This window comes from Protopterus annectens, chromosome 3.part1, assembly GCF_019279795.1.
Source record: "Protopterus annectens isolate FY-2018-M chromosome 3.part1, PAN1.0, whole genome shotgun sequence".
Taxonomy (NCBI): Eukaryota; Metazoa; Chordata; order Ceratodontiformes; family Protopteridae; genus Protopterus; species Protopterus annectens.
Genome location: NC_056732.1, coordinates 1,401,313,109 through 1,401,340,241, shown reverse-complemented (window position 1 = coordinate 1,401,340,241; position 27,133 = coordinate 1,401,313,109). Strand labels below are relative to the sequence as shown.

General features: G+C 38.4%; 2 protein-coding genes across 17 annotated transcripts in view; one reads left to right on the top strand and one right to left on the bottom strand.

The window, feature by feature from the left end:
• Positions 1-27,133, top strand: part of FAM83H (family with sequence similarity 83 member H) — a 1,342,513-nt gene that overhangs the window by 1,297,619 nt on the left and 17,761 nt on the right. The gene's annotated exons all lie outside the window — the stretch shown is intronic.
• LOC122798488 (alanine aminotransferase 2-like) overlaps positions 14,790-27,133 on the bottom strand; it is a 1,719,357-nt gene continuing 1,707,013 nt past the window's right edge. For 6 of the 7 annotated variants that reach the window (XM_044067464.1, XM_044067468.1, XM_044067465.1 and 3 more), the window contains one exon: positions 14,790-15,659. In XM_044067464.1, coding sequence (XP_043923399.1) covers positions 15,569-15,659 — 91 coding nt within the window. In that variant the 3' untranslated portion in view covers positions 14,790-15,568. Of the gene's footprint in view, positions 15,677-27,133 lie in introns of all 7 variants that reach the window. The other variant, XM_044067469.1, reaches the window with a different exon arrangement.

The window sequence follows — 27,133 nt, the reverse complement described above, 5'->3', positions numbered from 1 at the left end:
GTTCAAATTGATAGTCATAATAGACCTGGGTACTTATGTGGACAACTCTCTCTCATTCAGTCATTATTCTTCCACCATAGTCAGGAAAAATGTTTGTCTGGTCCAGTTAATTTCCATGGTAATGTCTTCCAGATCCACATAAATCATGTTACCACTGTACTCTTCCCTCATCCAAATCATCATCAAATACATATCGAAGTGCATCACTCAACTGGTAAGGCCTCAATAATTTTTAACTAAAAATTAAAGGCCTTAAATCTTTTAGCTACCTGACAGATTAGCATGACTTTTCTTACACTGTAGCCTACTGGCTGGTCTGAGGTGACCTGTGTCTTGATTTTCAAGCCATGAAAGACCTAGTCCTTTTTGACCTCATATTTCTTTGGAAAACCAGTGGCTCTACACTCATACTTACACCAACAAATAAACAATACTCATGGGAGGGATAGGTTCCAAACTTAGCATAGCCCCATCCTATAAACCTACAGGTCAAGCAAAGGTGCTACTCTGCCTTTGAAGCTAGTCTTAATGACTCGATGGGTAGACATAAAGTATGACCCTGTTTGATTTAGGAGGAGGGGCATTATTATGTACTCGTAAAGGATTGCAAGAATGTTTAAGTGTGTCTACTTAAAGGTGTAAGTGACTAGCCCTCTTGTGGTCCCTATAATCACTTGCCTAGTATGTTTCTATGTTCCTGTCTGTACCACTTGCTAATGATGAGTTAGGTGATGAAGTATGCAACGTCATTAACCCTTCTGCATATTCTTCTGCTTCTAAACTTTACATCTTCAATATTCTGCATAAGCTGCCAAGTTACATTGTTATTTCCATCCTGAAGAACTAACTTTCTACACAGAATGTATGTACAATTACTAAATACTGAAATTAGTTGTTGGCACATTTTAAAAGTAGCAACATTTTCAGTATCACAGAATGAAATTCAGTGCATTGCACTTTATCTTTTAGTTTGTATTCCAAACATAGCTCTTGTCTCAGTCTGTCATCCCCACATTTATATGAATAAACTGCTAAAGATGCATGCATTCCCTGTAAAAGTGTTCAATCACTGCACCTGTTTTTTAGAATATAATCAAAGGTTCTGAATACTGCATGCAGCTAGGCTTCAACCACTGCCTTTAAATTGTACACATAAATGCCTGTAGTACTATATGTAACAATTTCTATATGCTTTTTAGCTGTGTTAGTTTTTATGTACTCTGAAGTCTGGTAGTCTGTGAGATGTGGCTTTGCCACTACATAAAGAAGTGAAATACTCACACCTTAGAATATAGGCCAGTAAGTCAAAAGGCACAAATATGGTACATGCATTGATAACATTGTCTGACTTCTTGGCAAACTTAGTTATTTCATTACAATTGTCAATATTCATTCAAAGACTATCAGTTCTTGTATATGTTAAGGTCAGTCCAGTAAAGCAACATACCATATATAGGATGAAGCTATATGCCAATAGACTCTCCAAAAATAAATAATAGAAAAAACAGTTTCATGCCATCTGCCAATATCAAAAGTTAGGTAATAACTTTTGAAATTGGCATGTTAATTGAGACTTCAGTTTACATTAGGAACGTAAACTGGAAGAATTGAGATGTTGAGATTTGCTCTAATTATTTCAGCTGCAAGTTAAACGCATAAAATGCCTATCCAAGAAAGCAAAGAAAATATCCTTGAGTGGGTTCTCTCATCTTCTTCCACCCCCCCCAAAAAAAAAAAAAATATATATATATATATATATATATATATATATGTGTGTGTGTGTGTGTGTGTGTGTGTGTTGTGAATGTTATGCCTGACAATTTCACAGACACATTTTTGCATTTATTTCTTGGTCACAAGACAAGATCGAAAACATTTCCATTATGATCTTTTCAGAAGCACCAGGTGTTTTGACTTTCAGACTTTATCCATGCGGTTAAGAAAGACAACTAGTCTTAGCTACATACAGCAGCTCTTGATGCAGCTTTTCAGTTCTTTAATACTACCTTTATTTCAAGTCTTAACAACATGACACGTCTCTTAACTTGACTCACACAAGAAACATAATGAAGCAAAGCCAATGGTTCTGTAGATAATGTCACAAGAATACTGCAAATTAGTATTCAGTACAAAATAGGAAGTCTCCATCCAAATCAAAAATGTGGTCCTCAGAACTAGTAAAAGTGTCTTCTTGATCCAGCAGTCCAGCCTTAAGTATAAGCCCAGATATCTGGCAAAGCATCAGCCTTCTACTCAGTTCAGACAAATCTTATCACCCAGATCATCTTGATAAGACACAATCTTTGAAGTGGCATCATAGTTTTTTCTTTAACATGGCCATTTCAGCAAACAACATGTATATTGATGTTGTGACTTTCGGCTTTTCCCGGTTAGGGGTCGCCACAGCGGAACTCCGGTCTGCTAATGATTGGCAGTTGATTTTTACATACCGAGTTGCCAGCCCTGATGCACAACCTTCAATGAAGGTATGCCCATTCATGCATGTCTCCACGCAGAAGACGCTCTAATTGAGAGTCAAACCGGACAGCGTCTTACTGTGAGGCGACAACGCTACCGCAGCACCAGCACCAAACATATTGATGATGGAGCATATTTGAGTATCATGACAATTCTACATGGTCATATTTAGAGTCTCCACCTCCTTTTGAAACTCCCTGAGATGCTCAGATCTTCTCTGTCTGCAGTTGACCTCCCATCTGAATGTGCAAAACCAACCATAATTTCTTCCTCTACATAAGCGTGGCTCATTGTACACCTTAACAAATTTCAACCAACTTATTTTCTGCTTCCCCTGTCATAATCAGAAAAAATTGTTTCCTAGATAATTAAAGTAAGTAACTTGTCCCATTCTGCTCTACCCCTTACAAAATGGCTCTTACACAGGGCATGGACTGTGCAAACACTGATTACTTTTACTATCTACATAACAGGTAGGTTTAGATTTGGTAAATCTATGGGTACACAGATTCTAGAGCTATCAAAGTCCTTCAGAGGGCCAACCTTATACACAGGTCAACTAGATGGCTGCTTAAGACACTGTACTTGTACGGGCACTCTTTTCATATTTATTGACTAATTTTAAAACAATGTTTCAATTTGCTCGAAAACATAAAGAAATAAATAAAGTGCCCCTGCTGAACGAAAATGCACCCAAGACATAGCAGACTCTTCAGGGGGCAATGCTCCACTTAACTTGACATAAAAGTCATGTCACATTAAGCTTAAATGTTGTGAGGTCACAGGAGTAGACACCTCATAACATTCAAATGTAGGCAAAAAACTGCCTGGTGGAGTTTTTTGTTTGTTTGTTTTTGTGTGTGCACGTGTGTGTGTGTGTGTGTGTGTGTGTGTGTGTGTGTGTGTGTGTGTTATGATAAATATGAATCTCTAAAGCCTAGTTTTACTAACTAATGGTAAGCAATTTACCAGAAAAAATATTAGGGACAGAGGTCAAAACTATGAGACAAAATCAGGAACATTCTGCAGAATTCTGGAAAGAGATGAGAGGAATTGTGTAGAGTCAGTGAGATAAATGTTAGTACTATTTTTATATTAATGTTGTCAGTAATCAGACACTTTTGGCAATATTTGTGGCTTTGGGATTTGTATGGACAGTTGAAATGAGAGGATTGGCACTGTGAGATAAGTGCTGTTCCTATTTTTACAATAATGTTGGCAGTGATCAACCAGATTGTTAGAATCTCCTTGTGTTCTGACTGATGTGATTCTCAAACAATCTGGAAATATATCGCTGATAAGTATATGTCTTGCTACTTTTCAGAGTTCTGCATTGTCTTAATTTTTGCCTGACTGAATTATTTTATATATTTGCTGACATTGTTTGCTGTTTTCTCATCTGTTCTGAAATTGATTCCCCCCTATTCCTGTGATGGTGTTAAAGTTTATAAAACTGGTCAAACTGATCATTTTAAATGTTTTTCAACTGTTGAACTGTTGAGGGCTACAGACTCAGGTGTGATAACCATTTTTCTGCTTTAAAGTGTTTGTTTTACTCTATCTGTTTTAATTTTTGAAAAACAAAAAAAAAAAACACAAAACAAAAAAAATCCTATCTCTCTACTCATTTCCCACCTTTCTATAACCAGTAGAATCCAGTTTTCGGATTTTGCTGAATTCTGGGCTGTTTTCTAGTTTCTGTGTTGCCCAGAACTTTCTAAGATAGAGGGAAGGTTCTCTGTTCATCAGTGAGAGTGGTGAGCTTTGAGCAGCCTATTTGTCACTGGAGGAGTGGTTTCAGCTCAGAATCTGTAGTTTTATTGGCTATATTGGGCTATTTCTATCCCTTTCATATTTCTGTTTAAAAACCCGTATTTTCACGTTTTTTTGTACTTGTTTCCTTCATCAAGATCCTGCCTAGGTGTCCTGCAGAGTTCTGTAGCAGCAGAGAGAGAAAAGGAAGACTTTGAGTGGATTAAGTACCTCTGTTTTGCTTTTTATTGCTTATTATCACTATCCACACTATTCCAAGCATTTTGTATTAACTTTGCGACTTATTTGAACTGTTTTTTTGAATTCTGATACTGTTTCCACTTTAATTAATTGTTTTAAGAGTTTTCCAACTGTTGAGCTGTTGAGGGCTACACACTCAGGTGTGATAGCCATTTTCCTGCTTAAAAAGTGTTTGTTTTACTGTATCTGTTTTAATTTTTGAAAAAATAAATCCTCTCTCTCTACTCATTCCCACCTTTATATAACCAGTAGAGTCTGGTGTTCAGATTTTGCTGAATTCTGGGCTGTTTTGTAGTTTCTGTGTTGCCCAGACATTTCTAAGATAGAGGGAAGCTTCTCTGTTCATCAGTGAGAATGGTGAGCTTTGAGCAGCCTATCTGTCCCTTGAGGAGTGGTTTCAGCTCAGAATCTGTAGTTTTATTGGCCATGTTGGGCTATTTCTATCTCTTTCATCTTTCTGTTTAAAAAAAGTATTTGTGCAGTTTTTGCACTTGTATTACCTCAGCAAGATCCTGCCTGGGTGTCCTGCAGAGTACTACAGCAGCAGAGAGAGAAAAGGAAGACTTTGAGTGGATTTAGTACCTCTGTTTTGCTTTTTATTGCTTATTTTTACTAACCACACTATTCCAACATTTTTTATTAACTTTGCAACTTATTTGAACTGCTTTTTGAATTCTGATACTGTTTGCACTTTAATTATTTTTAAGTGTTTTTCAACTGTTGAGGGCTACACACTCAGATGTGATAGTCATTTTTCTGCTTGAATAGTGTTTGTTTTACTGTATCTGTTTTAATTTAAAAAAATCTTATCTCTCTACTCATTTCTCACCTTTCTATAACCAGTAGAGTCCGGTTTATAGATTTTTCTGAATTCTGGGCTGTTTTATAGTTTCTGTGTTGCTCAAACCTTTCTAAGATAGAGGGAAGCTTCTCTGTTCATCAGTGAGTGGTGAGCTTTGGGACAGCCTATCTGTCACTGGGGGAGTGGTTTCAGCTCAGAAACTGTCATTTTATTGGCCATTTTGGGCTATTTCTATCCCTTTCATCTTTCTGTTTAAAAAAACTGTGTTTGCGAGTTTTTTGCGCTTGTATAACCTCAGCAAGATCCTGCCTGTGTGTCCTGCAGAGTTCTACAGCATCAGAGAGAGAGAAAGAGAGAATTTGAGTGGATTAAGTACCTCTGTTTTGCTTTTTATTGCTTATTTTTGCTAGCTGCACTATTCCAAGCATTTTTTTTATTAACTTTGCAACTTATTTGAACTGTTTTTTTTAATTCTGGTACTGTTTGCACTTTAACTGATCATTTCTAAGTGTTTTTCAACTGTTGAAATGTTGAGGGCTACACACTCGAGTGTGATAGCTATTTTTCTGCTTTAAAAGTGTTTGTTTTACTGGATATATTTTAGTTTTTGAAAAAAACAAACAAAAAAAATCCCTTTCATCTTTCTGTTTAAAAACCCGTATTTGGGTGGTTTTGCACATTGCACAGCACCGTTTAACTAGGGTTAAACTATTCCTATTGCCAGAAAGTCTGTTCTTCTAATTTTCCCTTAGAATTAGCCAGATTTCTAGTTTTAGCACTCAAAACTATTTCCTTGTGCTCAGCACTTGTTCAAAGCACATTGCAAGCACTAAATAATCTACAAATTACAGCAGCACTCAACTTTACTCACTTGTTAGGAGGAAAACAGTTTTTAGTACTTAAATTAATAAGCACCTATCCAGACATGTCTAAGGGTCAGCTCCTGGTATTTTCCCCTGTCCACCTGATGAATCTGGGCATCTTGGTGCAATGTAGGAATTGCCTCATGTACACTGACTACCCTCTCCTCCTACCACCCAACACTACAACCTGTGAGAGATGCACTTATATAGCCAAACTGGAAGACAATCTCTCTCCAGCAAAGACTGTACTAGACAGTCAAGAGGACAGGGTAAACACCTGCACCACACCACACTCAACTCATAGTCCATCAAAACCTACACTACCTAAACCCACACATAGTAACCCAAAACACACACCTGCATTCACAAAGCCTCTCAATAAAAATCTGCCCAAACAACAGAGACATCAAAAGCTGAAACACAAGCAACCACCACCCCCAACACTACCTAAATGGCATATAGCCCACAAAATCAGTGTGCCACTTAACCTCAGCCCATAAGGCAAAACAACATACCCAACACACTAGTCATAGGTGACTCTATAGTCAGGCACACTGATGTCCCACTCACCAGGCTAAACAAGGAGAAAGTTACTGTCAGTGGCCTGCCAGATGCCAGGATCTGCCACATAATGCAAGCACGCAGGTCACTCCACAACAAGTACAAATATGACTCTGTCATTGTCCATGTTGGTGTGAATGACCTGAGACATACCTTCCTGGACTACATGAAAAGATACATGGAGGAGCTCTCGGATCACATAGCCCAGGCAAGTATGACCCTAGCCCTGAGTAGCATCCTGCCATCACCCAGAATGATACCACAGTACAAGAACAAAATGACTGACTTCAACAATTGGCTAAGCTTCTGGTGTCATTCTAAGGGGATCCAGTGTCTGTCTGCCTGGGGCAACATTATCAACAGACCACTATGCTTTGCCAGAGATGGCCTGCACCTGTCACCTCTGGGATTCTGGATACTGGCTAAGGCTCTTGCCACCCATATAGTGCCTTTTTTTGTCAAGGTTCAAATGACAAACTCACCACTGTAACAGGTATAAGAAAGTAAAATCTGAGTGTCATGCTACTCAATGGTAGAAGTCTAAACCTCAAAATGCGCTCACTTGAGGCACTCCTTAAAATTGAGAACATCGACATCTGTGCAGTGACAGAGACATGGTTCAAGGCTCAGAGAGTACCCCCTGCATTACCAGGCTATAACTCATACCACACCTTTCGGCCACCTAACACGGTCCAAAACACTAAAGGAGGAGGTGTGTCCATATTCATTAAGGATATCCACACCTCCAGGCTAGTTGCTCAACATAATGCATCCGGAATTATTCAAGTGCAACTAACATTGGGCAAGACTGCAATCCAGGTGGTAGCTTGTTACAGATCCCCTGCCATGCCCCAGGATGTCCACTCCACATTTCTTGATATACTGGGTAATATTAAGGTACAGCCCAATACTCTAAGAATGGGCGATTTCAATTAACCCACCATCATCTGGGAAAACTACTCATTTGCTCAATGCTTTCTGGAATTCATAAATTCCAATGCCCTGGATCAGCTTGTCCATACCCCCCCCACCAGGGGCAGCAATATCCTGGACTGGGTCATTACCAGTATGGGCAACTGATATTCCACACCAGAGGTCAACTCCTCGCTGGTCAGATCTGACCACAAGCTAATCACCCTGGACATCAATATCCCACCCCACCCCCGATTAAGGAAGCCACCATAAAAAACTTCTCCAAAGCCAACTTCATGCTTCTTAAGACAGAAATGGTAAGCTTCATGACACCCATACAGATAGAAAATAGAGGTACAACTGCTGAATCCTATACAAATGCACTGTATAAGCACATACATGAGTGCATGGATCGTGCCATCCCTAACAGAACCAAGATGTTATCCTCCAAAAAAAGGAAGCCAATCTGGTGGTCCCCTGCCATAAACAAACTCTACAACAGAAGGAAGAAGCTATTGCAAAAAAGAGTAAAATCCCCTGACTGCAGAAACTCCCTGGTCAGCCTCAATAAGAAGCTGAGATCCCTCATAAAATCCTCCAAAGCTAGTTACGGAAATAAAATCACCACTGATTCTAAAGACAGCCACAAAGCATTCTAGAACTATGTCAAGAATCTCAATGGCGAACTCAAATTTGCTCTGAGCTACAGCACAATGACACTAGATATACAGAACCAACTGATATTGCCAACATCCTAGCAGATAGGTTCAGTGTAAACCCCCCCTCACCCCCCAAAGGGCCCATCACTATATCGGAAGAATGCAAAGCCCCTGTAATCACGGCTGCACAAGTAAAGACTGCACTCTCCAAAGCAAAGAACACAGCATCCATGGGACCTGACAACATCCCAGGCTGCATTCTGCACAAACTACAGAACGGACTGGAACCCCACCTAAGTACCATGTTCAATCATAGCCTCACTTCAGGCTTTGTGCCTACTGAATGACACACAGCAATGGCTATCCCACTCCACATAGGGGGTGCCACCAAGGACCCCGGGAACTACCACCCCATTAGCCTTATGAGCCTGGTCTGCAAGGCCATGCAACATATCATTTTGGAGCTTATAAACAAGGACAGAGGTAACCTCCAAACTCTGGACCAAACTCAGTTTGGGTTTGTAAAAGGAAGGTCATGTCTCCTAAACCTGATTGACTTCTTTGAAGCAGTCACCAGAGCCATGGACGAGGGTACAGTGGTGCATACAGCCTATCTTGACCTAGCCAAGGCTTTCGACACTATCTCCCCACTCTGGAATTATAGATAAACTCACTAGACTGGGTATAAATTCCTGTGTTACAAGATGGGTGGCCAACTGGCTCACTGACAGAACCCACACAGTGAAAGTAGCCAACTCCAAATCCAACTTCAGACCAGTGACAAGTGGAGTACCACAGGGCTCAGTCCTGGGTCCTCTCCTGTTTGGCATCTACATCTCAGAAGTCCAGGCTAAAACAGCAGGTCTTTGGCTAATGAAGTTCACAGATGACTGCAAACTAGGTGCCATAATAGAATCACCTAATGATGTGGACATTCTACAAAGGGACCTCACTGAGACTGATGCTTGGTGTCAAAGTCATGGCCTCAAGCTCAATGCCAAGAAGTGCATTGTCATCCCCTTTCGGAAAAACACTGTACCCGTGAACTATCACATAGGCAGTAGCCTGCTAAACACTGAAAGTGTGATAAAAGACCTTGGGACACAGGTGGACAGTAGTCTCTCCTTTGATAATCACATCACCACAGTAGTCAGGAAATCCTTCTACATGGCACACCTTATCACAAAGGGGTTCACCTCCAGAAAAAAAAGAGGTCATTGTTCCTCTCTACTCATCCCTCATCAGACCCATTATAGAGTACAATGCCCAGTTTGGCATGTACCTCGCAAGACATCTACAACAACTAGAAAGGCCACACCTCACTAAGAGGATTACCAGCCTCAAACATATGCCATACTCAGACCATCTCAAAAAACTTGAGCTCTACTCCAACGCTTATTGCCTACTTAGAGGTGACCTCTGCCTAACATACAAAGCCAAGTCAAACCCAGATTTATTGGACATGATGCATTTAAAGAATCCCCAATCCCTTCGAGCCACATGCGCCAGGGACCTAAACCTTGCCACCACAATAAACAGAACATGCTGGAGGGATAGATTCCTGTCCCAGAGACTTCCCATACTCTGGAACAGACTTCCCATTCATGTCATGCAAAGCTCCTCATTAGCCCTCTTTCAGAAAAATCTCGACAGTTGGATGGGAAATAGGAAATTCACCCCGGGGATCACTTCTGTGGCTCTGCTAGACAGGGGTGTAGGAAAATAACTTTCATGAGTGGTGAAAGCCAGGGAACTTTTTTGGCTAGGCTTATATAGGCCCCAGGGCCAATAACCTAGTACCTACCTATTAACCTATGAACCTATGTTTTGGCAATATTTCTGGCTTTGTGATTTGTGTAAACTGTTGTGATAAGATAAATGGCATTATGAGATAAGGGTTCTTAACATCTTTACAATGATGCTAGCAGTGATCAACCAGATATTTTGGCAATATTTCTCTGGATTTGTGATTTATATGGAACAACTCAGAGTAGAATACTTTAATTTGTAGCAACATTATGTGGACTGTGCAGATGAAATATTATTAAATAGCTGTCAGGCATTGGGTGGGGTTGAGGGTTGGCTGGATGAAAGGAACTGATCCTCTTGTTTTTTGCACAGTTCAAACAGTCACAATCTGGCTTTATAGGACTAATGTGATTTGTGAGAAGTAAGATGGACTACTTAACTGGATACCTGATATGCACAGACAAAGTAGGTATAATTGGTGTGGCTGTGCTCTGAAAATGACTAGCTGTCTGCTGCTGTTAGCTTATTATTTTGGTTTTACATGACTAATGTAATTACATGAAGCAATGCATAATAGTTTAATGTGTTCATACTAGGCTATCTGCCCAAGGGCATTTATAATTTTGTTCCACAGCACCACCCTTGTAGTTTCATTGGTCTGATGTTCATGATCAGGTGGGCAATGTACTTGGTCGTCCTAACTACTTTGTCACGTGAGTGTCAAACAATAAGACCTTCTGAAGGATATCTGTGTCAGATGTTGTTCTCAACTATGGCGCCCAGTTTGCAGTCATCTGCAAATTTTGTCAGCCATAATCCTCCGTTTAAAGGCATGATCTGCCTTTGACAAAGCCAAACTGGGTCGGATCAAAGTCTGCCATGTCCCTTTATAGGTTCATGATTTTTCCATCCTGATCCTTTTTACAGATCATCATGTTGGCTGGGGTTGATGGGACGATTTCCTTCCAGGGGTGGTGGACCGCCTTTGTTTTAGTGCACCACGCCACACCATTGCCACGCCACCCTTGGGCACGAAACTAGGGTGAAAACTAAGATAAACAGCTGCCCTAAACTGCGTTTATTTCCTCATTGAGTTCATGGGACACACAACCGGGACACCATCTGGTCCCCATGGATGCTGTTTTTTTTTGCCTTGAGGAGAGTTCCCACCTGAGCGAGAGAGAGAGTTTGGGGGGGCTACAATCCCTATAGATAGATAAATCACCTTTTGGAGGGGGGAGAAGTTTGCACTGAACCTGTCAGCCAGTATGTTGGCAATGTCTGAATTTTATTTATTTAACATCATTTTGAACTTGACCGGGAATTTCCTCCTAGGTTCCTAACAGAAGGCCTGTTTTCAGCGGAGGCTCGGGAGAAACGCTCCAGATGCATGTCTTTAGAAGTGTGAAGTTGGCTTTTGAGAAGGGAAAGCTATGTGAGGTTCCTGAGATTGAGAGGGTGGCCTGTAACATGCTGCAAATTGCAGAGCAGTCTTGCCTATGGTTAATTGCACCTGGATGGTCTCCGATGCATCGTGCTTTGCCACCAACCTTGAGGTGTGGGTGTCCTTGATGAATATAGTCACCCCCTCTCCTTTCTTGGTTTAATTAGTTTAATGTGTGGCAACTGTTTAGAATAAAGGTGAATTACTTGGTCTTCCTCTTTTGTCAGAGTCAAACATCTGAATTGTACACAGAGTGGCTATAACTGCTTAGTGGGGGTGCTTGGATGAAAATAACCAACCCTGTTGCAACTTGCTCAGTTTAACAGTTATCTATCAAAAAATAGGGGATAAATGCATTACAAAAAACCCATACATTTAGAACTCCTAGGGGCTGGTGGCTGTCACATGCTAAGGTTATGTAAGTGGATTTTGAATTGTGCTTAATAATCACCTCTGCCCTGAACTCCATCTAGTCTAAAACCAGCCCTGCTCATAGGCTTACATAGATGGTCAGTGTACTTGTGTGAAATGCTGGTGATGAGGTCATTATTTCTTTAACACTCCTCCAAAACCTCAGAGGTCACTAAATCTTGTGCTGGGCTGGGAACAGTGTAGACATTATTTAACTTTCCTCACAAACTTCAGAGTGGTACACAGAGGGTTAGTATAGCTTGTATAGGAGAACTGTGCTGTCTTTAGAAGTAACAAGTTGGAAAACTTATTATAAGCATTATTTTTTTTTACTCACAATAAGACATCTGATGTATACACAGTTGTCAATCTTTGGGGGAGAGCAAATAAGTATGCCGTTTATATGACTGACAGCACATATGCTTATTCTATTTGTTTTTCAGTTTTGTCCCCATTTGACATCAGAAGGGTATACAGAAGGTGGCGGTCTTTTGGGGTTGGGGTGGGAGGAAGCATGCAATATATAAATAGGACAGCTGCAGCTTGAAAAATGATTGTGTGCATTTATATCTTATAGGTTAGTACTAGGCTAGCTGCCCTTGTGAGCCACTTTAAGCCTAGCCAATTACTGCAGTTCAGAATCAAACCCTGTACCTTCTATTTGTAAGGTAAACTCCTTACCCATTATGATAACCCCACTTTGTAAACACCATGACCATTATGCCAACTCCTCGACCCTTAATTTTAATCCCAATTTAACACCAGAGGTGGATACACAGAAAGTGACTACCTGTGCTTAGGGGGCAGGTACTACTCCCAGATATGATGTATGTATCCTCACAAGTATTTGTCATCTTAGTTTATTGTGAACTGGTGTTTGGTCCACTCTGAGCATTAAAACTTGAATACATGTTTTTCTTCCTGAAATAAAAAAGTAAGATTAAATTTCTTTTTCTGTACACATGATTTTGGTTGGCCATCATTGGATCAAAAAGTTGGAAAAAAAACTTTAAAATGCACATCAGAGCATCTATAACCCCAGGGCTGCTGGGTGCCTAACAGCTCTAGACTTGCTCTGGTATAAAAAAAACAGTATTTACTGCTGTGACATTCCTTGGAGAGTCAGTAAAGTGCATTAGTATCTTTACAATGTGTCACATCGTACAGGTGTTCATAAAGCTAAGGAATGTCACACTAGTAAATATTGTTTTTTTTATACTAGATGAAGTGATTCAGGACCCCAGGGGTGGACCGTGGGAAGCAAAGCTTGAATACAGAGTTGCTTTGGCAACTAAGATTGGACATGGGCAAATTCCCTTGGTTGAATGATAACATAAGTATTTTTGGTGTTCTTAAAATCAGGGTTGCCAAATATAGAAATAGTTCCTCTGTGTGTACAACATTTATATATGCATATTTTTTTGGTTTATTTCACATTATTATTTATTCAACATTTTATACATTTTTACACCATTACTTTTTAAGTCATTATTTATTTATTCTGAAAAAAAAATTCTAGTCAATCAATGAGTTTTTTACTATAGTGGTAAGAATCGTATTAGTATGCAATGGGTGAACTAAGCTCACAATACAAAAAATACTTTTTAACTGTGTTCATTGATTTTATGCAAATTAATTTAATCACTGTGAAGAAAGACTTTTTGATTGGTTGGGAATGGTTTAAAAGAGTTTTGAAGGTATTAGAGTATTTGTTCTGAAGAGGTCTGGAAATCTCACAGATGAAAGCACCTGCTGGTTTTCAAGTATTTTTATTATTATTTTGAATTAAGTCGGGTTTTTATTCTTGCCAGTGGTGCAGTTTGTTTTCCTCTGAAATGAAATAATGTGATTGGCTAACAGGAGTATGTAAAATATGTTCAATGCATACTTTATAAATCTCTGTTAGAGACTTAGTATAATAAAAACACCAATAAAGTGCAATAACACATGTTGGGGTATTGAATAAGCTGATGTTACTACACTACAAACATTGAAAGGCACTCACCAATTAGGATTAAATATTACAATAATGCTTGATAATTAAAACATGAAACATACATTCAATGAACACAAATAGGGGGTGATGGTTTGGCATAATGGTTAACGTTTTTACCTCACATATACAGGGTACAGAGTTTGATTCTAACCTCTGGATATTGACTAGGCTTGTAATGATCTCCAAATTGACAGCCAAACACATGAAGGACACCACTTTTATAACTTAGTCAACAAAATGGTAATAATTCTTTACATCCAAGAGCCCTAATATTTTTTCCAAAGCAAACTTTATTTAGACCAACAAAGAAATTCAGTTGTTAAACTATAACAATAATAACTGTTTAAATATGCTTGAATGGATTCCTTCCTCTCTTATTTCCTGCGCATTTCTCCTCCTTTAATTTGTTTATGGAAATACCAATAAGGTGTTTAATGGTGCATACTCCTAGTTAAGAAAGGGAACATTTGATTGTTCATAAAGAAATGGCATCTAATGTCATGGACACTAATGTCTGCCAAGGCTCTTTTAGCTTACCATGTCTGCTTGTTTTGTTTGTAATGGATAGAAATGGTTTCATGATTACTGGCACCCTGTTACAGCTGCAAGAAACTATATGACACTTCCTAAATGATATTTTTGTTTTTTTCAGCAATGTGAATGGGCCCTGCATTTTCCATCTTTCTTGGTGAGGTTCTTCCAAGCAACCATCTCCTTCATTATTTCTAAACTTATTCAGAATATAGTTTGTACTTTTTAAAATCCTGTATTTTCTAATGAAAAATTATTGAGCACGGTGTTTTTTTTTCTTGGACTTCGTGGGTTCACTTCAACTGTATGTTTTTAATTTCCTTAAGACTGTGTACAATGATCTTTGTTAACATCATTAATGGCTGAATGATTGACAAAATTAAATTTATTTTGAACACTTTATCAATGAAGCATTAAAACTTGTCAATGCTCGACACTGCTTGGTATGGCAAATACTTCAGATTTTCAGCAGTTTTATTAAACAACGGAGGAAACCAAAACACATCTGGATAAATTAAACAAAATAATTATGCTAACCAGTTTTCTTTAGCAGCAGTAGGTTTTCAATACATTCAGAAATGCTTACTAGTTGTGCAGTGCTCTGAGCATTAAATAAAACAGCATTAAAAGGATTAATATACTGTACATATGCTATGTGTATTTGAAAATTATGTGTGTCTCCTTGTCTCAAAAAAAAAATTGAACTTAGATAAACTGATGACCATAGTTTGTACATAAGCTATTATTATTTATTGTCCGTACTTTGCAAATTGAGTGATTTATTTGAAAGAAGAACACAAAAACACCATAATTCACATAAAACAAAAGTGATAATATGCCAGTAACACTATGTATGAAATCTGGTGAATACTGACGTGTTCAGTATTTGTATTTTCCCTGCTTTGATACAAAACAGCAGCCCATGCACATAAATAATCCCATCTGATTTTATTTAATAAGTCATTACATTTCTCCATGCTGCATTCATCCAACGTCATCATGTTATACACTGATTACTTCCAATAAGGGAGGGTTCCCTGCAAACGTTAGGAAGTATGGTGTGGCTTTAAATAAAGTCTCTTCATATAATATCATAGGATTTTCCAGGCTGCATCTGCCTTCCATTACATCTGGTTTCACTGACTGGTATCAGGAGTAATCCTGCAGAAACTTTTGGTGGAAATCCTTTATTTTGGTCAGCATTATTTTTAGCATCTCTTTTCCAGGAGGTATTGTCATCCTGTGAAGGTAGATAATCTGTGTGTTTAATCAATGAATTATTTCTATTGTAGCAGTGATATAATTACAGCATGCAACAACAACACATTCTGTACGTTCATAGTTTACCATTGTTAAGAAAGAAAAATAATTACTTTCCTACATTTTCAAGTTGAACGCATACTTCCTCAGTCATTATGGCCTGTAATCCTTACCTCATTGGAATATGAAATAGGGGGATGTGCATATTTGGTTGCAAAACTGTTTCATTAAAAAAGCAACAAACAAACAAAAAGTCTGTTTCCTCTGCAAGAAAATGTTTTCATCTGTTTAACTCTGGGTGGATGAAAAGTGAATCCTCGAGCCTCATTTGCTCAAATCTCAACCCATACAGGAACGAAGTTCCTCCATAGGAAATAACTGTTGGTGAGTTGTGTTGACAGTGATGCCTTTTTGGGGGAATTTTCTCCCTTCTTCAAGTTGATATGACTGTGGAATTGGTATATATAAGTTCAGAGGGTGTGGGGGAGGTTTCCTCACATCAGTGGGTGCAGGGGGGCTTGCCTCCCCAGCAAAAATCTTAAAGTGTTTTTTTTTTGTACATTTTTGGGGGGTTGTTTTATAATATATGAGTTTGTATGGGGGAAGGGCACAGTCCCCAAGAAGCACTTAAATGAATTTCATTTCTTAAAAAAATACAGATTTTGTTGAAGAACAGTTTCACAATCAAAATTAGCAATTTCTGTTGAAAGTGTGAGGATTGTAGCTGTAATACCCAGAACAGTAAGACTAATACTGATCCTGCAGTAACATGGAGTACTCCTTTACTCTGCAGTGCCACAATCTTGGGTTTAGTGCATAGAAGTAACAGGAATGTGGGGGCACAGGTCTTCACATCATAATAGCAGGGGTTCAAATGTACCCTTGGAACTATGAATCTGTATCGGGAAAGATAAATGTCTAATTGTAACTGTAATAGTAAAGTAGTCTTGAGTCAAATTTTATACATTTTAACTTTATGATCACTGTGCAACAAGTTAAAATACTGAATTTGTCTACTTTTGCCTTGCAAATTATTATTAAAAGAAGTGCAAATCTCTTAAAAAGGGGATAAAAAGGACTTTTTATTGCTATTTAGCACATCTGCCAGACATTTCCAAAAATGATATCATACCTAATACAGAATTAATGGAAACAATGATGGTCCTATTATACTATTATGCAAGCAATAATGCCTGACAGAGTGTGTATTAACGTGTAATTAATGCCCACCCAGGGGTGTTATGAGGCCTGATGCTGCAGACAGAGGGCCTTTACACCCCTGGAGTGACATTAATTACACATTAACACACACCCTGGAGGGCATTACTGTGCTTAGAGAATGGGCTGTCTGTAAAAGTGTTGTGTTTTACTTGCTTATTTATTTTTTAAGTACTAATATTATTTTTTTATATATTTTTAATGTAAAATAATTCCTCTGCCTAATGTTTCAGACTTGGTGTAATATATGTTAATGGTGTTGGGAGGAAGCATTTTACATCAAGCATATATAAAAAAATAATATAGCGCCTAAAAAAATAATAAGCAAGTAAAACACAACAATTTTACATAGAGCCATTCTCTATCTCTCTCTCTCTCATACACACACAGTCTCTTCTGCTTTCACTCACATACATATACACACACACACACACACACACACACACACACACACACACACAGTTTCCTCTGCTTTCATACACACATTCACTCACGCAAGATCGGTCTCACTCTCAATCTCACACACACAGGCTCCTCTGCTTTCATACACACATTCAGTCACACAAGATCGGTCTCACTTTCTCTCTCTCACACACACACACGCACACGCGCACACACACACACACACACACACACACACACACGCACGCACACATGCACACACACAGTCTCTCCCTTTTTTTGTTGTACATTTTATGCTTGCTAAATAGCAGAACAGCTGCTTAGTGAGCATAAAATAATGGCAGCCATTATTATTATTTTTTGCAGTCTGAGGTCCAGGCCAGCTTGATATGCTGCCATGGAGCGGCGGACTCATTTGACAGTGGGCATTACTTGTTCATTAGTATTTGCTGGAGAACATTCATTCTCCAGTCAGGGAGTTGATGTACAGTTTGCCAATTCTCTAATGTAAAGTATTGCTCATAGTATTTGAATATTACTTTTTTTTTCTTTTATATTGCCCAAGGGCTTTCTTATGCATATACATATATTATTGGTTAATTTTTTTGTATCAGTTAGATCTTTGTTAACAAGTAATTATTATACTGAAAAAGTATTGTTTTTTTAGGTGGTATATCCAGCCATTGTAATATGTTACTGAACATTGATGAAGTATAGTTGAGAGTTTGTCACCATCACACCAGTCCTTAATATGAATCAGACTAACTTGCATTTCTCATTAAAGTGAAAAATAAATGCACTGATTACAGAGTGAAAGTAGTTACATTTTAGAAATGAAATTTACACCACAGCAATATTAGAAACTGATGTAATAATAGTAAGTGAGAAAATATATTGTTTTGGGGGGAGGTCTACCCACTCATGATGTATCCCGCGCTGCATTTTCTGCCCTAGTCATCCATCAACTGATGTACCTTTTAAGGATCCCTCAATACCATTTAACACAATGTATATAAACTTAGACTCACAAGTCCTCATGGCTGCAGTCATTCTGATATGGTGGACCTTTTCACTTTTTGACCCCTTTCCTGTCACTTGTGTGATGGCACTACAACAGAGGATCCACATTGTCAGGCTTGCTTCAACTTAATGTACTTATGCAAAGTGTTTTTTTTTTATTCATGGGGGTCCTGCAGTGCTAATCCCACCAATGCCTAATGTTTTGGAGGCCTTAGAAACCCCCTAAAATTCCCTGCCAAAGAGAAATGAAAGGTGGTTACTGGCTACTTCAGGTTTTTTACACAAAAACTGCTCATCTCTGCCAATGGTCAATGTTCTTTCCCAAATTTGGACTGCCAAGAAAAAAGAGAGACAGAAACAGTTTGCTGTCTCCCAAACAGACTTGGTTAAGCATAACATTATGAAAATGCTTAGAATGTGTTTGTTTTATTTCTATTTTATTCATTTGTTAATCAGATAAACCAACTAGACAAAATGAGGTATTTTCAGGTATGACCCCAAAATATTGCTTAAAAATCACATTGTAGAAAAATCAGTGGTAAATGAGGGAGTCAAACCCTGCACTACTCATGATTAATAATTGTTAAGAGATCATGGCCTTAAAGCTTCAGTGTTTAACTGCCAAACTTCATTACTTCCTGCTATGTTATTGCACTTCTTGCTTATATATCAATTACTGCTTGCTCTGTGAATCATGTATCTTCATTTTGATGGCCATATGTATTTAATTATAATGTCTGCACTCTATTTCCAATGCATGCCAACAGTTTAACAGTGATGGAAATTTAAAATAAAGCAAAGGAAAAGTCAGTGATTCATGGCAAGCTATGTCGCTGATTCCACATAAAGAAAAGAACAAGATAACTGATCCTGCTACCCCTTCACTCTTACAAATGGTAAAAGAATGCATAGTATGAAGAGTAAAAGCAAAAATTTGGGGGATAAAGCAAAGATGCATTCTGCCTGTTAGTCATACTTCTCAACCTCTTACAGCAAGAAATCTGGATAAAGCCTAAAATAACGTGAGGACAAAAATCTGGACAGATTTTAAATGCTGCTCTTTGTATAATATGATTTATGTTAACATGCATTTTTTGAAAGGATAAGAAATCTGAACCTCAAATGTATGTCATTATTTTATGTTTTCAATTCTCAGTGATTTGCCAGAAAAACACAATTTTATGAGAAACAGACCAAAAATATGAGGCAAAAAATTGGACATTCTGCAAAAATGTGGGCAGCTAATAGGTATACTGTTTGCAGAAGACTATATACTGTTTTTTTATTGTTGGGGAGTTTCTAGAGAAGGCTGCTGAAGTGTAACATATTCAGGGAAGAGTTTGCGCTGATTTCTCACACGAGGAAAACAGTAACTTGAACAGTAGAGGAGATAAGACTGGAGTAAGCTGTTTCAGCCAGTGTGAAAAAGAAAAAATATGGTGCAATATTTGAGAAAGAGTATACTAGGCTGCACAATGAAGCAGTGGTGAGTATAGGCAGCACAATGGTGTATTGGTGAGCACAAGCAGCACACTGGTGCAGTGGTTAGCATTGACAGTACAATGATGCAGTAGTGAGCACAGGCAGCACAATGGTGCAGTGGTGAACATAGGCAGCACAATGGTGCAGTGGTGAGCATAGGCAGCACACTGGTGCAGTAGTGAGCATAGGCAGCACACTGGTGCAGTGGTTAGCATAGGTAGCACAATGATCCACTGGTTAGCATAAGCAGAACAATGGTGCAGTGGTGAGCAAAGGAAGCAAAATGGTGCAATGGTGACCACAGGCAGCACAATGGTGCAGTGGTTAGCATAGGTGGCACACTGGTGCAGTGGTTAGCATAGGCAGCACAATGGTGCAGTGGTTAGCACAGGCATCACAATAGTGCAGTGGTTAGCACAGGCAGGACAATGGTGCAGTGCTGAGCAAATGAAGCACAATGGTGCGGTGGTAAGCATAGGCAGCACAATGGTGCAGTGATGAGCATAGGCAGAACACTGGTGCACTGGTTAGCATAGGAAGCACAATGGTGCAAAGGTTAGCATAGGCAGCACAGTGGGGCAGTGTTCGGCAGAGGCAGCACAATGGGGCAGTGGTCAGCACTGTTGCCTTACAATCCTTGGTTTGCCAGCTTGGTTCTCAGCTGGGATCCCATCTGTTCGAAGCCTGCACAGCACTACTTTGTCCATGTAGTTTTATGGTAGGTGCTACAGTTTCCTTCTATATCCCAAAGATATGCTATACTGAACTCATCCATATAGCCAATGGATGTACATTTTAGGTGTGTGTGTGTGTGTGTGTGTGTGTGTGTGTGTGTGTGTGTGTGTGTGTGTGTGTGTGTGTGTGTGTGTAAGACACAATGGGCTGATACACAATCCTGTGTTACATTCTCTACTTTGTGCCTACTGTCTGGCAGGACAAATTTTGTCTCCACATCACCCTAAAGTTTGTTATGTGGGTAATCATAGCTATAATAACAAGAAACATGAAAAATCATACAAAAGACTGAGCAGAGCTGAGACATTTGCTGAGATTAAACAGCATATTTTGATAACGTATGGCTTATGTCCCATGATTTAATCACTTATGACCCATGATTAAGTAATGTAAGTGAGCTGAGCTGTTAAGATGCACAATAAATGTAGCCTAAAAATTGACAAGTATGAAAGATCATGGTATTGTTTCTCACTTGGAAGGACTAGCTTAAAGTGTTTGAATGCAGCTTTGATCTCAGCTTTTCCACCAGTTCATGTTTACAGGTAAGTACTTGGCTAGTAGCTTTTGTGGGACACTTTAAGCCTAGTCAATTTCCCTTTTAAAGGTGAGAGTCAAACTTTGTACCTTGTGTCTGTGAGGTAAACATCTTAAGCATTTTGCTAACCCCCAAGTGGTGTCTGCAATGCTGTGATACACTTTCCTCCATTATTCAAAATGTTATCAATCAAAATATATCTGGCCTGTTTCTTTTTTTTAACAAAATGCTTCATAAGATCATGTATTTGCTGATGTCAGTTGAAACTTTCCCTTGGTGACATCAACACATGGCTGGTACTGGGATGCGTCTCACTACGGTGCATGCACAGTAACACTTTTTATAATGTCTAAGGTCACATCCCTACACAAATTCAATGGTGACATCACAAAGGGATAAAGTAGACTTGTGTGATTATATTGTTAATAAAAATGTATTTCTTTTGTACTAAGAGAGATTCTGTCTTTATTGGGCAAGTTATGAGGAAAATACATCATTACACTTAAGCCATCATATGCTGCGGCAGCACTTTAAGGAAGGGAAAATAGCAAAGGAAGACTGAATAAAAATATTTTATTTCTGTTTGTTGGCAACAATCATTATGATCATCAGCCTCCTCTGACAGTAAACTGGCCTACCCCTTCCTTTGTTCTATGGAAACTCAGCCACTGATAGGGATGTGAGCTGGCCAGCACAGGGGCCATCATCTTTTTTAGTCTTCGGGATTTTGGTTCTTAAAGGAACCATTAGTGAGGAGAAATAAGATGACTGCTATGGTGATTTCCAAACATTTTTCATTTTAATTTTATTTCTTATAATTTCTTTATTCTTAATTAGTAGCAATGGTTGACTGCTATCCCTCTAGCTTTAAAAACAGATCCTGATTGTGCAGCTGTAAGGTGACCAAGATGTAGATGTTTGACATTGGGAAAGGAAGGCTAAGGTGATTGCTGTAGTTTTTCTAACCTTTTTATTTCAATTTTATTTCAAGTAATTATTTTAGTTATTGTTGGTAGCAGTGGTTGATTGGTTTCCTAGATCCCCTAGGTTTAAGTACCGGTCTCCCATGAAGTTGGATGTTTGTAAGGTTATCTTGACTAAGGTTTAAGTGGTTGACCTTGGTTAGGAAAGCCCTGATGACTGCTGTTGAGATTCCACTGATTTTTGTTTTAATTTTAGTTACATTTCATGTCTTTTTCACTTATCATTGGACACACTGACTGACTGATTCTCATTGCTCTAAATACAGCTTTTCCACAAGCAGTCACTGTTTGTGAGGTTATCCTGCCAATATATAAATATTTGACAATGTATTTCTTGTAATTATTTTGTTCATCATTAGTGGTATTGCTTGATTGGATAATTGAGACTACCAGCTCCCCTAGTTTTAAATATATCTTTCTAGTGAGAGGTGACTATTTTTAAGGTAATCCTGACCAAGGGGTATGTATTTCACCTTTCTCATGAGAGCTGAATGATTGCTTCTTTGATTCCTGCCAGTGGATTTTAATTTTTATTTTATTCCTTGTAATTCTTGTATTCATCATTGTTGGGAGTGGTTTACTGGTTTCCCCTTGTCCCACTAGCTTTAAATATATGTCTTCCACTAGTACTTGTTGTTTGTAAGGTTATTAGGACCAATAATTAAGTGGTTGTTCTTCATCAGGAAAGCTAAGGTGATTGCTGGAATAATTCTAGACATTTTCTTTAAATTTTAGTTTTATTTCTTGTAATTCTTTCATTCTTCATTACAGGTGATGGTTGACTGCATTTCCTAGGTTTGCTGGGTCTCCTAGCTTTATATACATCCCTCTTTTATGCATTTGGAAGCAGAAAGTGGTTGCAAGCATCTCACACAATGGGCCAAATTTCAGAACACATGCTGTCAGTATAATTGATTCACTCCAGTGTAGGCAATGCCCCAATTCCAAAAGGCAAGCTCTTGGTGTAAGTGACTTACAACTGTGTAAGGCCTTGCTAGAAAGCAGGCTTACACTGGGAGCACTCAGATTCAAAAAGACTTGCTCTCAGTGTAAGTGGCTTACTCTGTAAGTCTTTTGGAATCTGGCCCCTGGTGTAAGTAATTTACATACATTGAGAACCAGTCCTATGGAATCTGGTCACATGCAAAGATGTGTCTTTGCATCAAGTACTGAGTAACGGGGACCACATAATTGTTTTATAATGCATTGTTTAAATGTAATTTACTTAGAAATGTGTAGCTGTTTTTAATGCATTTTTTTAAAATCTGGTTACTTAACAGTGTTTCACAGTTGTAGGTCTTTGTATTTGAAACTCTAAGGAATGTCAACTAATTACTGTGAAACATAATTTGAGGATTAATTATTTTATTGAATTTGGTGTCTGGACATATATTATCGCTTGTTGACTGCTTCCTAATTATTTAAGTGTTTAAAGCTGAGTTAGTGGTGTTGATACTTTGTGCTTACATTAAAATTTCTTCTGTATTATGTGTTTGTGAGTGTAATGCCTAACAAACATACTCTGTTATCAATGTGGAATCAATGCTTGTGATGCAGTTATACAATTAAAATTTCCCTGTACTTGCAATGCCATCTGTTCAGTGAAATAAAAGAAGATGATTTGATGCTGTTGAATCCCCCCAAAAAATCATCTGAACATTTCAATACAAAAAGTTATTACAACTAGAACAGTTCAGTTTAGTTACAGTCTTATGAAAACTCAGTTTTATTGGCTGGATGGCAGGCTGGATGGTTGGTTGTATTAAACATTTTTGAAGAATTTAGTACCTGGATATGCTAAGCTTATAACTGATTGTTCCTTAACCCCTCAGAATTTTTAAGGTTTGACTATGTTTGTTATACTTTATATTTACTGTTACGCAGGCACTGTATTACGTGTTTGTTTAGAAATAGTCATCTCAATACTAGATGATAGAAGATGATGGGCTTGCATTCACACATTTATAATTTTCTAGTATGAGGTGTTGTAATTGCATTTTATTAATGAGGTATTATTAATTCATTCATGTTGACTTGCTGAATCACATGTAGCTCTATGAAAATTTAATTTAGTAACTAATCCATAATTTCTCTTTTTTGTTGGCTGTATAGAAGTACTGATTTGATCAGGTTATAATATAATAAATGTACACCTGAATTGTCTGCCTCTACATTTGGATATTCAAGGTAAAAGTTATAAATGGAGGAACTTTATAATAATTTTATTAAAATATATAACTTTTTTTTACTGTTTGTATGATTTCTCAGATATATATCATTCCTATGTTTCTTAACAATTAAATATACTTAAATTATAACTATCCCTCTAGTGTTTTGACTGTTGTAGAAGGCAAAAATGTGTTTGGACAGAATTACGTTTTCAATAAATATTACTTTTTCATAGTAACCCTGTTCACTTTTACTGAAGAATGGTTTATTGAATTAATGATGTGCATTTCAGCTTGAGGAACTAGGGGACTTCTTAACCCTCCAAACAAAAATAACATTCAACTAACACCTAATGCAGTTTAAAATCTGCTTTTGGATGATGAATCCAACCAATGTGTATCTTTGAGTGTTAAAGGAGACTTACAAAGATGATGGAAATCGTAGTGTTATAAATCTAGAGAGACTGCCTCATATCAATTATTTTCTTAGGAGAGAATGATTTTATCTTTCATGAAGGCAGCAAAAACAGACTTCTGCAAGAAGGGCATCTGAGTTGCAAGCTTTTATGGTGAGTCAGCCCTACCTCATTTTCCACTAGGACAGGATTTCTTTGAGAACTAATCCTTCTTTTATGCCTAAAGTGGTATCTATATTTGTTTATTTTAAGTTAAACTATAACTCTCCCTGTTTTTATTCCTGAATCTAAACATGAGGTAGAAGGGATACTCCATACCTTGGCTGTCCATAGATAACTCAGGTACTATTTTGACAGACCTAAATATTTCAGATCATCAGATCAATTGTTCATTTCTTGTGAAGGTAAGAAAAAGGGACAACCAACATTAAAACAGGCTACTTCCAAATGGTTGTCCAACTTGTTATGCTCACCATGACAAATTTGTTCCTGGCAGGATCAAGGCCCACTCTACTTGGACCTTGGGTTCTTCTATGGCTTTTTGGAAAATGTTGGATTCTAGAAGTATTATAGAAGCTGCTACTTAGTCCTCTGTGCATACTTTTACAAAGCACTATAAACTGGATTCCTTTTCTAGGACTTGATCATGCTTTGCTAGGACCATTCTCCAGGGGCTGCTGGATCCCTCTCCTTCCACCTCCCAAATATAGTTAGCTATGGTAATCTACCCATAAAGCTAAGGCTACTGCAGCAGTGATCAACATGAAGAACAGAGTACAGTTGTGTAAGTTGAACTTACCATAGCAGTAAATGTTTGCATGATCAATGCAGAAGTAGCAGCATCCCTCCAGCCCTTCCCTCTATCCCCCTTGTTTTTTGGAGTCTTTTTTATGTCAGGGTGTGGATATTTATTTTTTGTTATTCCTAGACTTTTCTTTTCAGGGTTCAGCCTCTTTGTCTCTGTTGACAGGAAAGTTCCGAAGAGCTTTGCACCCAAACTTGTCTTTTTGACAGTTTGGGTGTGTGAAAGGTGCCATGAAGCTTTGGAAACTGTCCGGCTGTTATATACTACTACAAATATACCATTATTATCTCTTTTTCTCTTCAATCACAGTGGGAACTCCTCTAGTAATTACTATAAGTACTCCTCTTTTCTCTAGCTATTTGCACTTTATATTTCTTAATATAGCTCATTAATCTTTCTTTTTTGTATATACTTGTGAGACCATTCATGTTCAAAATAATATGGAAAGTGTTGCTATTATAATAAGAACTTATTATTCTCACCTGTTATGTACAACAACTTTTTTAAAATGTCTAGTTTCAGCTTTTGTGTTACATGGTCATTACTAACATGGGCAACACCAGAGGTCAATTCCTTGTTGGTCAGATATGACCACAAGTTAATCACCCTAGACATCCACATCCCGCCCCCACCCCCATTAGGGAAACCATCATAAAAAATGTCTCCACAGCCAACTTCACGCTTCTTAAGACAGAAGTGGCAAAGAGGTATGACTGCTGAATCCTACACAAATGCACTTTATACACCCTTACACGAGTGCATGGATCATGCTATCCCTAACAGAACCAAGATGCTATCCTTCAAATAAAGGAAGCCAATCTGGTGGTCCCCTGCCATAAACAAACTCTACAACAGAAGAAAGAAACTGTTGCAAAAAAGAGTAAAATCCATTGATTGGAGGAACTCCCTGGTCAGCCTCAGTAAGAAGCTGAGATCCCTCAAAAATCCTTCAAAGCCAGTTACGAAAACAAAATTACCACTGATTCTAAAGACAACCACAAAGCATTCTATAGCTATGTCAAGAATCTCAATGGCAACACTCAGATCTGCTCTGAGTTACAGCACAATGGCAATAAATATATAGAACCAACTGATATTGCCAACATCCTGGCAGATAGATTCATTGCTAACTTTACCCCCTCTCACCCCGTAAAGGGCCCATCTCTATAGTGGTAGAATGCAAAGTTCCTGTGATCACGACTGCACAGGTAAAAAACACACTCTCCAAAGCCATGAACACAGCATCAATGGGACCTGACAACATCCCAGGCTGCATTCTACATGAACTACAGAACGAACTGGCATCCCACCTGAGTACCATGTTCAGTCATAGCCTCACCTCAGGCTTTGTGCCCACTGAATGGTGCACAATGACAGTTATTCCACTCCACAAAGGGGGGCCACCATGGACCCCAGGAACTACCACCCCATTAGCCTGACAAGCCTGGTCTGCAAGGCCATGGAACGTATCATCATGGAACTTATAAACAAAGACATTGGTAAACTCCAAACTCTAGACTCCACCCAGTTCAGGTTTGTAAAAGGCAGATCATGTCTCCTAAACCTGATAGACTTCTTTGAAGCAGTCACCAAAGACATAGACTAGGGTAAGGTGGTTGACACAGCCTGTAGAGCTTACCAAGGCATTCAACACCACCCCCCACTCTGGAATTATAGATAAACTCACTAA